Source organism: Cinclus cinclus, chromosome 13 (genome assembly GCF_963662255.1).
Source record: "Cinclus cinclus chromosome 13, bCinCin1.1, whole genome shotgun sequence".
NCBI lineage: Eukaryota > Metazoa > Chordata > Aves > Passeriformes > Cinclidae > Cinclus > Cinclus cinclus.
The window spans coordinates 12,642,068-12,660,078 of record NC_085058.1 but is presented as its reverse complement, the minus strand read 5'-3'; the positions used below and the strand labels follow the sequence as shown (position 1 = coordinate 12,660,078).

General features: G+C 40.5%; 1 protein-coding gene across 1 annotated transcript in view; it reads right to left on the bottom strand.

Annotated features, from left to right (window-relative positions):
* The window catches only part of ADAMTSL3 (ADAMTS like 3), a 169,950-nt gene that overhangs the window by 30,771 nt on the left and 121,168 nt on the right, over positions 1-18,011 (bottom strand). Inside the window, exons 12-17 of the mRNA XM_062501370.1 lie at positions 17,669-17,873; positions 15,806-15,953; positions 15,075-15,159; positions 8,393-8,679; positions 1,555-1,684; positions 308-500 (exon numbers count right to left, since the gene is read on the bottom strand). Of these exons, the coding sequence (XP_062357354.1) occupies positions 308-500; positions 1,555-1,684; positions 8,393-8,679; positions 15,075-15,159; positions 15,806-15,953; positions 17,669-17,873 (1,048 nt within the window). The remainder of the gene's footprint in view (positions 1-307; positions 501-1,554; positions 1,685-8,392; positions 8,680-15,074; positions 15,160-15,805; positions 15,954-17,668; positions 17,874-18,011) is intronic.

Genomic DNA, 18,011 nt, shown 5'->3' with positions numbered 1-18,011 from the left:
AAGAAAATAAGGTTATTGTGTTTAGAGAGCATTGGGAGAGAAAGGATGTATGGAAAAAAGGTATCCAGACTTCTGAAATCTTAACAAGGACTTCCACCTCATCCTGTGACTACCCATCAGCACAGGATTCTGAAGCAGTACTTTTGGGTTAGTTTGACAGAATGACAGAAGCTATCTAATGAGACAGAGGTTCTAATGACAGAATCTGGAACACACAGAGAAGGTCAGGAGCCGTCTTCCATGCTGGAGAGTTTCAAGTCCCTGGCCAGAGGAACCCATTTAAACTCTTCCTGGGACCCAGCCATACCTGTTGCCATTCCTCAGCATGCCAAGCAGGGGGACAATCAATCTGGTTACAGGCTTGTAAAGAATGAGGTTTTGGGCCTTTGCACTCGTGGGCAGCAGGAGCAGAGTCCCCAGGCTGCTGGCAGGACACGTCCCTGGTCTGGATCCCCACCCCGCAGGTCGCCGAGCAGCGGCTCCAGGGGCCACTCTGCCACCTGTCCCAAAAACAGCCAAAAACTCACCTTGAGCAACCCACCTCAGACTGGGGAAGGAACTGTCATACCCAAACAGAGCCCAGCAAAAAGCACAGCTGCACAGTTATTGATCAATGGCTAAAACACCCCTTTGGTTTGGCTGGAGCACAGAAGTAGAAATTGGATTTATAAACTTGCAGGTAACAAGCAAATGAAGAATTTATTAACAATAAAGTAATAAATGGTCATTTTCAGAAAATTTAACTCCAGTATTTACCTTTAGAGTGCTCCTCTTAAAAACACATGTTGGCAACTTGCTGATGTTTACATTGATATATGTAAATATGTAAATAGACCTTTCTTATATTTACAAAACTTCCTTTAAATGTGTATATGTTTTCTTTAAAACATCCTGTTCCTGTTAACTTCTTCCCTACATTTACCAAGAGCAGGTTTCTGCAAACACATAGAAACCATTTCCAAAGGATCTGGGATGTCAGAGATCAGAAATGGGTAAACAAGTCAGCACACATCAAAATTTTACATAAGGCCCTTTCAAGGGCCTTAAGGACCTAGAAGTTTTCTTGGATTTAGCCTGGGCTTGCTCTTTCCCCAGGATCTCCAAATAAACATAAGAAGTACATGGGGCTACTAAAAAGCATTAAATTAAGGGACCTCTAAATCATAATTTCTTTTTCATTAAAGATAAAAAGTAAAAATAAAAAGTAAATATCCTCAGCTTATTTTTTTTTTTTTAATATTCTCGAAATTTTCCTTTTACCACAAGGAGAGTTAAGGCTTTTTTTTCAACTCTGGCAGATATTCAACATGGAAGAGATTTATTTCAGAAAATGTCCCCTATTTCAGCAGTGACATACGAAGAGTGGAAAAGGAGTGAGCAAGACCAAAAACACACCCTAATCGCAAAACCTTGTTGAAAACAGAAACGGTGAAATTCCATCCCGAAAGCATGACCACAGTCCTGCAACCTGAGCCCTTTCTGAGAAAGCCAATGTTTATTTAAGCCCCATTAACCCTTCCTTTGCCACCACATGATTCCATTATTGCAGGGTACCTCGGGGGGCAGAGCTTGGTGTTGCAGGTCCGAGTCATGGGGGGTGGCCTCTTGGAATTGTCACACAGGGTTTCATTGACATCTTGCTTGGTGTCCACGTGCAGACACATGGCAATGGCTTCCTGTGTGCCTGCATTCAAAAGGAAAACACCCACGAAATAGTGAAGGTGGAATGGGTTTCTGTAAAGCTTGCTCTTGAACAATACTCAGTAAAAAAGCACTGAATTAGATAGCAGGCTTAAAAGTAACATCTCAAGCAAAAAGGAATGCAGAGACAGTTTGCATATTTAATACTCGGAAGATATTTGTGAATTGTATCTTAACTTTACTTCTGTGATATTTAAAAGTTTTGATTTGACATTCTACCATTGTGAAAACCATTAAAAACCCAGGTTTTTCTGCCAAGCTACTACCAGAGGTTGCATCTACTGGTTCTGCAATGATTCTAAACGAACTACTACCTTCACTGCCAAAACTGAGGGAAAAGTGATTAATTCTCACTTACCTTGCCTTTATAAAGAGCTAAAGATCTGCAAAAATTGTTATAAAAATGCAGAAAACTTGCAAAGCTATAGTCAGTAGAAAGGTTCTATGTTTAGTCAGCCATTCTCAGTGGCCAAGAGATGCAATGGTTTTGCTGAAGGCAGCAAATCTGACCCAGCCTAGAGCTTTCCTCACTCGTTACCATTCTTGGCACCTTCTGATCTGCAGCACTTGCTACCTGGATCTTATTACTAAAGCATGGAAGATTACTAATGCTCAAATTTCTATGAGCAAAATGAAACGTAATATAAGTTTCCTTTAGAACAAGACAGCTTAGTGAATACACATTCTGTGAAGTACTTCTATTTTAAACTTATGCAATTATCCAATTTTATATATCATATTTTTTAGTATGAAAGCCTTGCTCAATTTCAAAGCTCACTCACATGCCCATAAAATGCAAGATGGTTGTGATGTGCCTGGGGGGATTCTGAGTGTCTGGGATGTTCTATACAAGCAATGCTAGTGATCCAAATCCTAGAGAACAAAAGAGCTGAAATCATAAAATGCCTTTATTGTTTCCAGGTAAAAATAGCTCTTGAAGACTTATAGTTTCGTAGAATTTAAATTCCTTTCCTTCTTATCTTTTACTTATCTTCAGTGATTTTGTAAAGACACTGCTGACCACCAGCCATTCTGGCTGGAATACCCGACACAGAAAGTTCCACTTCCAGGCCAATATTTGTCTCCTGTACACAAGCATTGCCATTTTTTTTCATAAACCAGAGATGTTCCCTCCATCTATAAACAATTTTGATTCAGTCCAGTGTATCAGCCAGCCCAAGGCCACAGTCCCACTTGAGCCAGGCCAACTACTTCAGACACCTCAGTGGGGGTAAACCAGTAGCAATTTTCAGAATAACACAGATCCTGATTTCTTTCAGGCTCTCGGTACACCTCGAGATCCCCTCTGGGACTCATTTGCAGTTCAGAAAGACCTTGTTATATAAATGTTTTGACTACATCTACAAAGTGATGAATTTTTATAGAACAAAAGACCTGACCTTAAACATGATTGACAACCTGCTCAGTTCTCTTGTGTCAAAGTACTGGTAATTCCATTTATACTAATTTTAGTAAAACTATTTTATTAGCCAGGCTGAGGATAAACATTTAACAACAAATACCATGACCATAATACAGACAGGAAAATGCCCAAAGATGACAAACCAATTTTGTTACTTTTTGTTATAGAAGTAGTAGGGGAATCAAAAGCTTTCTTTCCAATCAATTCTCAAGTGTTTGTTTAATAGGAGCAGCTTCCCTTTCCCCTTACCCAGGAAATGCACATTTGACTGTCTAGAGGAGAAAAAGAGCATTTAGAGTTGGGTTCTGACAGAAACAGATTTGCCTTACTTGATTGCAAGTAATCAAGTCCATGCCTAGCATCCATACCATCTGTATTTTAGGTCATAATTTACCCTAAGGTGCCAAGCTTTAGCTTCACTGACCTCCCTGTGTTGCTGTTAGAAAACCATGCTCCAAAGTGATGCTTCTGCTCTGGAACAGGTTGCAACACATAGAATCATCTTAGTATCTCACACAAAGGAGGGGGATGAAATTAAATTCCCCTCAGACCATCTAAATTGGCAATAATGGCATGGGAACTTTTTATCTTGGTGTTATACAAGCTAAACTGGTCAGCCAAATGAACAAAAGGCATGTCATACCAGGTGATGGGGTCTGACTACAAATTGCCACCTGGAGTTCATTAAGCCATTCCTGCCTTGCAGCAGGACCTGTGGAGCTTTAATCACATTAAGAGAAGAAAATGTTGATATGTGGTGTGTTTTTCATTTGACTGAAGTACAGAGCACAAACTGCATTAGCAATCCTTCCCCACAGGGGCCTCAATGAAAGAAAACTTGCACCCTGTTTTGATGCTGTAAGTACAAAATGGACACTAAAGAATTGTTAAAAACCTACCACGAAGTCCCTTCCTTTTCCTTCATTCTCAGTTCAAGAACTTGATTCAATAAATAACTGCATTTAATTGATGTTATATTTGATTGAACTTAACTGTCAAAATGTCTTCACAATTAATCAGATTTCTCACCCCAACCTATAATTTTTCATTAGCTGGGAACTTCAATCGCTGATAAACTTATTCTATGTCGATTGGAAACTGGAAAAATCTATTATTCAAACAAGCAAAGTTTTATATCCATGACTTTCTTGGCTTATAACATAAACATAGTAGATAATTTAACTAAAACATTATGTATGCAGCAGGGAGCATTAAGTATTTTTACAGTAATCTGATGCACTATTGTAGTAATTACCCTACTATTCAGTGAAACAGAATATTTTCTATTTTAACCCAGCATTCAAACCACATACATTTACATTCTTTTACAATCTTTCCTGTGCAATGAAATATACAGTGCTTGAAGCTGTGTTAAAAGATCAAAATGCTTGAATTAAGCCCAAAATTTCTGTTCCTGCATTTTTAAAGTACAAAGAAAATGGGGGTGGAAAGCTGCTGTGCAAATCTTAAGAAGGTGGCTCTATTCTCTATACCTGGAAGAGGAAGGACATTTATTTACATCAGATAGTCTCAGTTTGGTGGCTTCTTAAAAATATGAACTATAAGCTGAAAATACCTCAGAAGAAATGGCAAATTCTATAAATCCTTGAGCCTCTCTGTGCATCTATTTTTTACTTCTGTAAGAGCTAGTGAAACAAATTATACAAGTGACCAGTTATCAAGGTGACTCCAACACAAGCTGAGACCAAATACTCACAGCTTTATATGTGAGTCTCTGATTTTTCTTAGAGCCCTTAAATTTGGCTAGAATCCATTAATATTCTAGGAATCTCAGGTTTCTCATAAATAAAATGGTAAACTTCTAGCCCTTATAGTCCAGACAAAAGCCTGAAAACACAACTTGACTGCACTCTGAAGTTACCAAAGCCACAGAGGCTATAGAGGAAATAACAGGAAGTGCATATGTTATTTATTGCTTCATCTCATTATTTCTAGGCTGATGTAATGACTTTAGGTGGCCCAAATAATAATTTTTGAAGCATACAGAGTTATAATTATAATAATAATAAAACCCCAAAATCTGCCTTTTGCAACTCAATATATATTTAAACAAGAAAATGTTCAGTGATTTTTAAAATTAAAAACATCCCTTTAAAATAATGTCGAGTAGCTAAAAGATTGACAACACTAAAGGAAAGCTATACATTACAACAAAAACATTTTTCTTCAGGCATATTCTTTATTCTCATAATGATTATTAATTCCCTACTGATGATATTATGTAAATTAAATTTACATCTGGGACTCTCACATCCTGGCCAAAGTTCTTCAGATTCAAAAGAAAACAAAAACAAAAACGAAGAAACCCAAAAAGACCTCCAGGGAAAATGAAGGCAAATTTTGAGATCCCCAAGCACACAGCTGGTTTATTTTCAGTTTGGGATTTCTTCAGGTGCTGAATAAAACCCCAGATCTTTAGATTTCAGACTGGTTACAGAGCTTCCTACGGGTATTAAAGGTGATGTCTGCCTATGACTAACAGGCCTCGACAACTTTTCTTTACACTCATGGAAAGACTGATGAAGGAAGCATTAATTATGCTAAGAGGCATAAAACAACTCAGCTGCTCTCAAAACCTCAACTTGTTTGGCTCTTCAGATGCTGAGTGAGAAGCCAAAGAGGTTTGGTGCAGAAAGAGCACAAGTGACCCGAGACTGGGGGGACTGTTGCTCTAGAACTGGAAAGATGATGTCTGATAACACCTTGCAAATCACTATCTGTAAGTCTAATACCCCAAAATCCCAATGTTTCCATCTGTATTTTTTTCATCTGCTTTGCAGAGGGACCAGAGGAGACCGAATTACAAGTCTAGTCTGTGTGAGGATTAAAAAAAGGTGCAAGTGACAAGCTCTGAAAGAGAGATTCGGACTTTGCTCAAATAGTGGCTATAAAAGCTTCCAGCCTACTTAGACCCTGCAGAATTTCCCCTCATTCAGAAAGAGTTAAGCACTAAGAAATGGGGGTAGGGAGTTCCGAGGATACAGAAATCCACAGGAATTTGTTTTAATAGCAACTGCTAGATGCATACATACTAGAGAAAAAGTACCTAATATACTTTACATTACACTGGGTTATTCCAAACTCAGACAACATTTATTTCTTGTAACGAAAGAGTTCATCTAATTGAAATGAGATTTGAACATAAAACTTAGCAGAAAGGGATCAGCTCCTTTGAACTACACAATGGAAAAATAGTAGACAGTGAGATCATTAGCTAGTACATTGCAGTGAGTTGGAAACAGAAGAGATGTCTGGTTCCCTTAAAACTATTTATCGGCAGGTAATTTTTGGTCTGTTTGAAAGCCTTTGCCAAGGCAGCCAGAAGACCAGAGCTGATAGAAAGGAAAAAATCACCTAACTAGCACAGCAACATGGGGGCTTCTGAAGCTGCTCATTGATAAAATACCCTGACAACTTCCCACATTTCCCAGGAGCATCATGTAAGGAAAATGTCTAGACACAATACCAGTGTTGCCACAGAAGTCTTAAAAACACAATTAGATATTGTCTTTCAAATTTCTTCAAGTGAGTCATTTCTACTGCATAGCAAACAATTTGTTAGATTACTATGAACACCTATTGGACAATTCTGGGTCAGGGAACCTCACAAATTAATGAAAGGGTCAGAAGTCAACAACAGAATTCCTACTCAGCTCCCTCAGGAACAAAATTAAGCTGAACACAAGATTCTGCTCATCAGTCAATTTGAAGTTCCTTCCAATGAAACTGCTGTGTTCAGTGCAGGCTCCTGAAATTACCATCAGCCTGCACACCAAGTGCAAGTTTTCATGGGGATGATTCTGCAAGGACAAAGTCGCCCTTGAAGATGCAGAATGAAAACACACATATGTGCAATAGCAGGCAAACACTAGAGATTATTTCAGACTACATATCAGATGATAACTTCAAAATTCAAAAACCTTGGAGTTTTATAACACCTCTGGCAAAGACACTGGCTAAAAAGCAATAAAGTGGATTTAAGTTGGCAAGAAAATGGTTGTATATTAGAAAAATCAGTTGAGATACCAGAACACAAATTTAGAATTAATGAATGGTTTGCTTCTGCTTTACAGTAAAATTACCTTACTTCTAAAAGCATTTCTCTCATTAAAATATGAAACAGAGACAGTCACAATAGCTGTTACTACCATCTCATGTTTATGCAAACATACTTGGGCTACAGTCTCTCCTCTCCAGCCAGTTATGATGCCCACTGCAGGTAGTGCAGGGAATGGGATGTTCTAGCTTTTGTGATCACAGGTACTGTTATTCCTGTGGATCAATCCCATCAGTAACCAGCAGTGTTAAATAATAAAGGAGGCACCATCAGTCACTTACCATCCTGCTGATCCCATTCTGGGGCATCCCTCCCAGCTTCTGTCTTCCAGCTTTGAGCTGGTGAACAGCACAAAGGAGGCTGCTGTCTGTGAGCTCTATCTCGCTCCCCACTTCCAATTGTTTCTGTTTCCCCTTTTCCTACATTTTTTATTTCTTCTATGGGTACAACTGTCTTCACTTCCCACTGATGTCAGCAGTCCTGTCATATATAGGTGTGTTCATAATTCCACTACCTCCACTTAACACTTCATAACTCACTTGTGTTCAGTCCCAAAGTACAGTAAGTAGTAGCAACACCAGCAGCCTTGTCTGGTAACATGTACTTACTACGACAGGGAGATTCAATTACATCCAAGAAGGAATGTGCCTAACTACTTGCAGACAGATGTATGGCACAGAGCTCCCATGCAGTGACACGGTGCACCGAGACCCAAACCAGCTTCCCTTTGATCTTCACGCCGGCCAGGCTGGAAGCAAGTCTCCCTAATTACAGCTCTGTATTCCTACTGTTCTGCAGAAAATGACAGCATTTTGGAAAAGGAATAAACTCTGAAGCCATACACTTTTGGTTCCTAGTAAAAGGTAGATCATCTAAACATTTCTACCACTGATGCATCAAATATACTGGTAGCACAGACAGCCTGGCAGCTGACACTCCTGCACAGCAAGAATAAAGCAAGTCACTGCATCAACTTGCTGCACCTTACTTAAGCCTACAAGTGTTTGCTGAAGGAAAGAATGTCATTTGTAAAACTCTATTGATAACAAAAAACATGTTAAAGCTTGTAGCTGCAGGTTTTCCTACAGATCAACGTATTTACTTTAGAGTAACACTAACAGGAAGCAACAATACCAAACAATGCCAAATTCTTACAGCTCAGGACAAACTAAGAAAAAAATAAAAGGTACCTCCAAGACATGTGGCTGAACATGGAGTGAACCCAATATATTCCCAGTCATAAATCACATTGCCATCTTCGGCACGAGGAAATTCTGGCATGTAGGGGACAGGATCACTGTCACAGGACACCTGGTGACAGACTCGTTCTGTTGGTGGCTTCACATCTTCACATTCCTCCTCAGGCAGCTCAACCTCAGTCTGAGTAAACGCGAGAAGAATCCGGCACTTCACATCTCGCACCTGGATGCCACTGCCACATGTGGCACTGCATGGAGACCAGGGCTCAGGAATAAACCTGCAGATCATCACGGCACTGTCATTTATTCTGTGTCATTGTGTCTATGTGTGCACAGCTAAAACACAGCCAACACACATAAATGGGTGTTTATACACAGAGCAGACAATACATAATACTGATGCTTAAACTGAATGCATAATCAAGTATCTTAATTCTCTCACATGACTCTCACAGCCCAGACCATTTACCAAAGTTCACACAAGATGTAGAAAAAGAGGAGAAAGAATCATGAGGAACAGGGAAAGCTGTATCCTTTTCTGAGGTAAAAGGAAAACACCTAAATCTTTTCTCAGTCTCCTTCAGAGGGGAAGAAATGAGAAACTCCAGGAAGATGTACCTATACTATATAAAATAGCTCCCCAGGTACACACACTTGGGCATATGCCAAAAGTATATTTGCAGTCTGCTTAAATCTAAGAGGTCCTCATCTTATGTCATACTAATAATCAGCAACCAGAGAGAAGAGAAGCACTTTTCAAAAGGAGCCATATCCAGTGCACACATCTGCAGGCTGCTCTTCAGATTCAATCTTGCAAGGAGTCTCTCATCTTCAACAAAGAGGTCTAACCAGTCTACAGTCCATCATTTTTATTAGAAAGCATTTATAGCCTTGATGATTTATAGCAAAATTTTGTTTTACAGGTCATGAATTTGTTATAATATTCTCTGACTTTCAGGGTTACATTAATATCCGATAGTGATTTTCAAAGTGGCACTAGAGCCAAGGGGTTGAATTTCATTAATAAAGTCATCCTGGGTGGCTCTGGGGTGTACTTTATAAGAAATCAAATACAGAATTTCCTAGAATTTTTTCTCCCATGAAACGGCTGCAGTTGCTCTTTATTATGTGTCCAAATGTTGCTGATGATCAAAACACCAGCGGGAGATATAGGAAGGTAATTTGACCAATGTTAAAAATGTATCTGGAAAGAAAGATCCAAATTAGGATTCAAAGATTTGGCCCTTATCTTGAATAAAGAATTATCTTTCCCTTACTGCAGGAAAGCTGCCCTTACAAACACAAGAACAGTTGTGTAAGACAAAAATCAGTATTTACACTCTGCATACACAGTAAGCACAGAAAAATGTCAACAGTGTGGTTTGATTCTGTGCACAGCTTACCAGGCCAATAATTTCTTGCCAGTATACACAGAGGAAGAATCAAATAGAAGAAAGGAGAACAGATGGTTGGATAACCTGTAAGGATACTCTAAGTCAGTCCTTGGGATAGTCACCCAGGCTGTGACTGGGACAGACCACAAAAGAGACTTTTTCCTTGGAAAAGACTATTCCCATTTCCAACAGAGGTTAAAAGATTAACTGGTTATTCTTTAAGGAGATGTTAATGAGATAGCATTAGGGCTCTGCTACAAAGATAAATACATCTAAGCTCCTCAAAATTTCCTTGAACTGTCTCAGACGTTTTGGTAGAGCTCGTTGGTCCTCACCAGACTTCAGGAAAAGACACACTATCCCAGTTCCTCCTGATACCCAGAACTCCCAGTGCTCATCCCTTCACAAGTCTGAGCACCTTCCGAGATGGCCAGATTGATTTTTATTGGAAGGATACTATCAGAACAGTGGAGGGCTGTGTCTTACAGAGATCAAATCTGAGCAAATGCCAGGTTACGAACAACCTAACAGCCCACTGACTCTGATGGCACAGCAGATGGGGGTCAATGTCCAGATGATTCTGATATAAATTCTAATGACTATTCTGTGGGAAAAGCTGCAAAGGAAGGCTTTCTCTTAACCCAACAGATAGAATCAGCTTAATACTGAAACATCAGATCTCAGAGTCTTTTCAAAGTCAGCCATGCAAACTACTTAGGGTGGCAAAATCACCCTCATCCAATGAAATGCTTAAGCATGAGCCTGACTTAAGCATATTAGCTGTGCTTTGAAGTCAACAGGATGACAATGTATTCAGAGGGAAACTTGTGCTTAAGTGCTTTATTGGATCAAGGCCAGTGTGCATAGGTTTAACAGAATGATTACTTTCTTCTCCTTCTGTGTAAAAAAAAAAAAAATAGGTCCATTTATACTTATGTACCTAATTGGGAAAATAAAATTGATGGACATTTATAGTTGAAAATAGTTGGTTGGTCTTCTAACCATACCTAAGTTTATAGTCTGAAAGTAATAACTTCTTTTGGTAAAAGCATGACAGCAGCATACCAGAGATTACTGTTAGTTCTGTGTATTGTTAGTCGAGTGCATTTAAACATTCCAAAAACAATGCATTTCAAAAACATTCTTTTGAAATCCTGTATAAATTAAAGGAAATTTTGAACCATAGCAATCATTTCACTCATCAAGCAACTGATTTATAAAGAAACTCAGAAAATTCTAAGCATTATTTTTCCTTGACTTCCAGCAAGCCTATATTAGAATTGAGGTTTTCATGTTGAATGTTAGCGTCTGGTATTTTTTCAGTGAAGTGCAAGATAAAAAATGAACACACAACATACTTTTTATTGTACTTTGGCATTTGCTAAACTAGTAATGTGACTATTTACCTATTGAAATCCTAAACTATAAAACTTCTCCAAGGATGATCGAGTCACACTAAGTACCTTCAACAGATGCCAATGGAGACTGCTAATATGAAAGCAGAGTGAGGAACTGACTGAACATTGAGAAAGCTGACTTTATCTAAATTTTGAGTCCAGGCAGATGGGGCTTTTTTAAAATTTTACTTTATCTTGAAAATGCAAAACCAAAGCCTGTGACAGGTCATTAAAGCAAAGTCCATCCGCCTCAGATGTAAGGTATTTTGGCATTCACTGACAGACATGGCAGTGCTTTGGACACAATACTTCCCTGAAGTAAACTCAGTCTGCCTTCAGTGGGCACACACTCAGAGTCATCTCAGGTCAGGATTAAGGAGCATCAAATTGTACTACAATGCTTTGTAGATCATCAGCAATTTATAATGGACAGGATAATGGTAACTGAAAATTTTCTGAGATATTTAAGTTCGTAGACCAGACTCTTATTCTTATAAAAAAATAAAAATAAATAAATAAAGGAAAAATGCCAATTTGAGCAGGTACAACTTTTTATAATCAGATTTTTTACCCAGTCATTCTTCCCAATGTTACATTGAACTAAATTGCTCCTGTACTCATCTGAGCAGGTATAAATAGTAAAGATACTACAGCTGCAGGAAGGGACATGTCCATGCTGCAGTGTCATCAGTCTAGCACCAATGGAAATGTGCATTCACCTGGCACATGTTGTAAAAGCAAGTGAAGGATGACCTGGGAAATGAAGCAGTGACCTAAACTAATGATGATAAAACTGGGACAGAGCAGTTCAACTCAACCAAATCAAATCTGAACTGAAAACTCAGTGCAGCCCTCTGCAGCTTACTAAAGACCTGGAAAACATGGTGCTTCTTAATTTTTTTATTTTTCCTCATGGCCATAGTTCTTGCTTTCACTTAAGACAGGAAATGCCTAAATAACAAAAAATAAATGGCTTCTCTAGCAATATTTCTAGTCCAGTCCTACTGCACCAAGGGTCCTGGATGAAAGTTTAAAGAAGCATCTAAGATGTTGGCTGTTACTGAGCACAACTTCCACGATACCCCCTACCCCTCCCTGCAGCACCACCCTTGCCTGCTCTGAACACTCACACTGCTGGTTTTATCAGCCTCAAGGGTAATGTGGTGGACAAATCACCAGTCCATCTTCAGAGAAGGAGCTGTGAAAAATGGGTAATTTTTCTATCACCAAAGGCACCGTGGGGACATGTCTGTGAAAATGACTCCAAGACAATAAGTGAGAACGTTTATGAGAAACACTGCATTTCACATCACTTTTTAGCTCATATTTGCTGAAAAAATATATCAGTTTTTGAAAGCATTTCAGTTTTTCCCTAAGCAATGACAGAGGAAGGCAGCTGAGGTGTCTATTTCTTTAACTTACAAGTAATAAAAAGGATGCAAAAACTTGCTGGAGCTTCTCTGAGAATCCCACTGTAACTAAGAAGGCTCGAGGGAAGAACATTTAAAATAATGATTGGTATCAACTGTCATCACATTCCACAACTGAAAACTAAAAAGGTCAGACCTACATTTTTCTTGGCCTCTCTTTAAGGACAGTCATTTTTTATTTTGCTAATAAGAAAAAAAAGAAGCTTTTGAACATTCCCCCTCTATGTAAATTCAGGACACCAGCCGTGGTAGACCACAGAGGCAGAAGTATTTATCTTCCACAAGCTACTTTTGGCATATCCATAACTTGTGGGTTCTAAAACACAGCTGCATTTATTCTCTTATTCATTATCAACTAAAATATCACACAAAAGCATAGAGAGAAAGTTGTCATAAAAGGATGGACTAGAAGTTGAGACTTCATATTGTGGTTTAAATTCAGATTACAACAGAATAACTAAAATTAAAAGTGATGGCATTTTACCAAGGAAATCACAAGTCTCCTGCTAGGCAGGGGTGGGCTGTGAGTTATCACTGTGCCATGTCTAAATTACAGAAAACAAAGTTAAACAGATCTGAAACAGAGGGAAATATTGTTATAATTTATTCTGGGAGAAGGAACGATTTATTGTCACAGTTTCTTTTTACACCTTAATCCCTGACCCAAAAACCTGGCTCTAGCTGGAAAGGACCAGAGCAGCTGGGGCAAGAGGTTTAAAACACTAATGGAGAAATTCTCTGGTTGCAAACCATTATTGTCCACATGACCAACAGATAATCTGCAAAAAGGAATGAAGTCAAGCATCAGTTGTTTCTCATTTCTCCTTACCTGCCAGCTTCCTTAGAAGATTAAAGAGCGAGCAGTTGGCAGCAGAAGACAGTAAAATGAATCTAATGGGGAATCTGGCTACAGCATTAGAGCTGGGTCCCAGCAGAGCCCACAGTGCCCAGGCTGGGCAGGCACAGCAGCCCTCAGCACAAGGCACAAGGCAGCCCATGACAAAGTTTCTGGCTCAGCTCTGTTACATTCTACATATCCTCTGAACCAGCAATGCTGTGTCCCTGCCAGTCGTCCCTGATTGTTCTGTCAGGCTGATGCTGAAGGATCCTAAAAACCCAGAAACTGCATTAGCTCACAGTTGCCACAGCAGGATTTTGTAATGCTAGAGATAATTTTCTTGATAGCTTCATGCTGAATCCTCTCTAGAAGTGACCTCATATACCTTCATTCTGCTATCCTGACACTTAAAAGGCCCATTTGATTGCATCATCCCCCTTTGACAATCACACTTTATTTTTATATCTTTGCTAGTACCCTGCCTGAATTCAGGGCCACTGATTTGGAGAGAGAAATAACCACTCACAGTAGGCTGACACTTGACTTGAGAGGCTAGAGCAGTGAAAAGTTTAAACTACAGTCATCATAACTATATAAACACCTGTTTGGCAAGGGGTTTCTTCTGTGAGTCATTGCAGGTGTAAAGATTTTATTACTCATGGTCACACCTGTTGCTGTGTGTGTGCCAAAAAATCAGGAATAGCTTGATGGAAGAAGAAAAATAAGCATAAGGTACACTCCTCTATGAGAGCAATATAAATCCAAAGTAACTTCATTAAGCTCATCTAAATTACTTCAAACTGACATTACTACAAAAGAGTGCAGAGTTTGGCAAAGCACAATAAAATACTTATTGTGCTGTGTACAAAGTTAATACTTTTTAGAAATTCAAATACTTTAGTGCCTATATATTGACTATATTGCACATATAAGTGTGTTTGTGTGTGTGTGTGTGTATGAAATGTACACAGGGGATATAAGGAATTGTGTGGAGACCCTAACATACAAGGGTCAGGAGCAAGTGTAGCTGGATTTAAGTCATGCTTTCATCCCCAGGACTTACAAGGCTTAACCTCATCAGTTTTTAAGAGCACTCACAAAATCCAGATGTTATTTCACACATATACACATGTAAAACAGCACAACTTACCCCCATAGATGCAACTAAGCACAGAGATCAGCAGGTTTTTCTCACTTTATGCATTGGTGTCACCCCCCAAGGAAATCCTGGCAACCCTACAAAGTACCTCTTGAGTTTTAATACCACCACTACATTCTTGAGGTAACAAATGCCAGCAGGATAAAACTAAAGTTATTTAATTTATTTCTTCTGAAGCATCTCCACATGCCTTAATTAGGGCTTAATTAGGCTAAATCAAGATCTCTTTGAATTCCTGAATGATATAGAGGCACTGTAATAGTGTAGCTCTGTGTCATCCAGAACAGGAGCTCCAGAAGCAAAGTTATTGAGATGTAAAATTAGGAACAGCTCACCACAGGACTCATCTCCCATGGAGGGCCAACTGTCAAAGCAAACTGCATAGCAACAATCATTCCAGAGATCTGCAAAACAAACTAGAAATGTTTCTTCACTGTAAAAGGCAGTGTACTTACGTTGGCTCTTCTGAGATTGTTACAGTCTCTTCCATTTCGTGGGCCTGTTTAAACCATGGCAATTTTGCTTCCACAGGACTTTTTTCTGGTAGAGGGAAAAAACCCAAAACTTTCATTAATTTCTCCAAAATCAAAGCAATATGTAGATGTTAGCATTAGTTGCCTCAGAACTTCACAGTTCACATTGCTTATTGACCTAATGCTCTTGTAGATATACAAGATAATAAAACAAAATTTACTAGAAAATGCCATCATGCTTATTGAGCTCCATTCTTTGTTTTAAATATGCAGAAATGGAGAAGGAAAAAAGGAAAGTAGTTTGAGTATAACTTAACAGGCTGCTGAGTCACACTGAGAATATTGACACATTTAATGAAAGCAAACAAGAATATCCCAGGTGATACATATGGAGTTTCATTCCCATTTCAGGTATTATTGAACAACTCTTCCTCCCTGGGTTAAGCTCATTAATTCTGATTTTCCCAGTTTGACCAGACTATATAGATTTAGTTGGCACGTTCACCTCATGACAGTCTGGCCACATTATCAGCAAAATTATCAGCAGGGCACTTTTCCTAGCACCAATAATTAAAGTGCTTGTTTCTGCCAAAACTGAAAAAAGTCCCCGTAAATTCCAGCTTCTGGCATTTCTGAAAAAAGGTTACCAGGGGCTTTTAATACTCTGAACAAAAATGCAAAACAATAACAGACCCAGACAAAATTCCAGTTACCTTTTGGCTTGTAGCACGGTACTGGCACGATGCACTCCTCTTTTATGTGCAGCTTGAGCTGGGGATTGCAGCCCCCGACGTGCTGCCCGCGGTGGTCAATGCACAGCACCACACGGTAGCGCAGCCCTCGGCCACAGGTCACGGTGCACTGCAGGGACAGCACAGACTGAGGGACAGCACAGCCTGAGGGACAGCACAGCCTGAGGGACAACACAGACCGAGGGACAGCACAGCCTGAGGGACAGCACAGCCTGAGGGACAGCACAGCCTGAGGGACAGCACAGCCTGAGGGACAACACAGACCGAGGGACAGCACAGCCTGAGGGACAGCACAGCCTGAGGGACAGCACAGCCCCAGGGACAGCACAGCCCCAGGGACAGCACAGCCTCAGGGACAGCACAGCCCCAGGGACAGCACAGCCTCAGGGACAGCACAGCCTGAGGGACAGCACAGCCTTGAGGGACAGCACAGCCCCAGGGACAGCACATCCTTAGGGACAGCACAGACCGAGGGACAGCACAGCCTGAGGGACAGCACAGCCTGAGGGACAGCACAGCCCCAGGGACAGCACAGCCTGAGGGACAGCACATCCTGAGGGACAGCACAGCCTTAGGGACAGCACAGCCCCAGGGACAGCACAGCCTTAGGGACAGCACAGCCTGAGGGACAGCACAGACTGAGGGACAGCACAGCCTGAGGGACAGCACAGACCGAGGGACAGCACAGCCTGAGGGACAGCACAGCCTTAGGGACAGCACAGCCTTAGGGACAGCACAGACTGAGGGACAGCACAGCCTTAGGGACAGCACAGCCTCAGGGACAGCACAGACTGAGGGACAGCACAGCCTTAGGGACAGCACAGCCCCAGGGACAGCACAGCCTCAGGGACAGCACAACCTTAGGGACAGCACAGACTGAGGGACAGCACAGACTGAGGGACAGAACAGACTGAGGGACAGCACAGCCCCAGGGACAGCACAGCCTTAGGGACAGCACAACCTCAGGGACAGCACATCCTTAGGGACAGCACAGCCTCAGGGACAGCACAGCCTTAGGGACAGCACATCCTTACCCTGCTGCACTGGCAAACTCTGCTCAGAAGGATGCTACAGGCAATAGCAGAGAGCTCACTAAAGGTTTCTCTCAGAGCTGTACAAATTTGTCCCTGCATTGTTAGGTGAATAAAGAACAGGTTGATGCTGGGGAAAATGAAAGTCGAAGTTTTTGAATGGAAGTGATTTCTTGGGGTTCTGTGAAGCTTATCTGATTGGCAATAGGCAGAGTGGCAATGCACTGGCAATGCACTCTCACTGGTGATTTTCAGTTCAGGCTGGGTCCAGGGAGCTGCATTTTCCACACTCTTGTGTCACTGATGTCATCTGGATGAACTAAGAAATTACAGGAGTGCTGATCTATCTGACTGTATCAGATAACTACAGCCAGAAGTTGGCTTATGCTATTGTTACTATAATGAAAGGTAAGAATGCTGGAAAATGACCCTTGCAGACTTGCCAGCTGCTGAGACAGACATGCCTTTAACTATTACAGCCAGTGAAATACTACATTTTTCAAGAACTCAGACATAAATGACCTGACTGCAAAGTAGCCTGACCTCTGTCTCTAACTTCTTGTCCATGCAAAGCAGGAATTTAACAGGCACAAGGAATTCTACATGCATTTTCCTCCACACAGACAGACACATTAACATTTTGATTATCAGGCAGAACTGCTTAGAGCAAACTTTTCCCAGTACTATTGATTAACTTTCTGGACTATACTTTTCTAATAAATACGTGGGAACACAGGACCAGAGGCTTTCTTTAGAAGACAAGACGGAAGATCCAAATTAATTCTCAACTTACTTGAGACCACTCCATTGCCACCCATTTAGGACAATCAAACAGATTGCAGGTCTGAATTACTTTGGGCTTTGGGGCATACATGCATTTCCATTCCTCCACTTGCAGTATCTCTCCGTGAATGGTTTCCTCTACACACACAAAACTTCTCCTCTGAATACCACCTCCACAGGAAACAGAACATGCAGTCCACGGGTTATGTTCCCACCTGGGAAAAAAAAAAAAAAACCCATAAGGCTCTTTCTTATTCCAGTAACCTCTATTAAAAATGCAAAATGTTGAGACCAACCTTAGTGTCAATTAAAGCTCACTGGTAGTTGGGATGTTGGATTCTTACCACTTACAA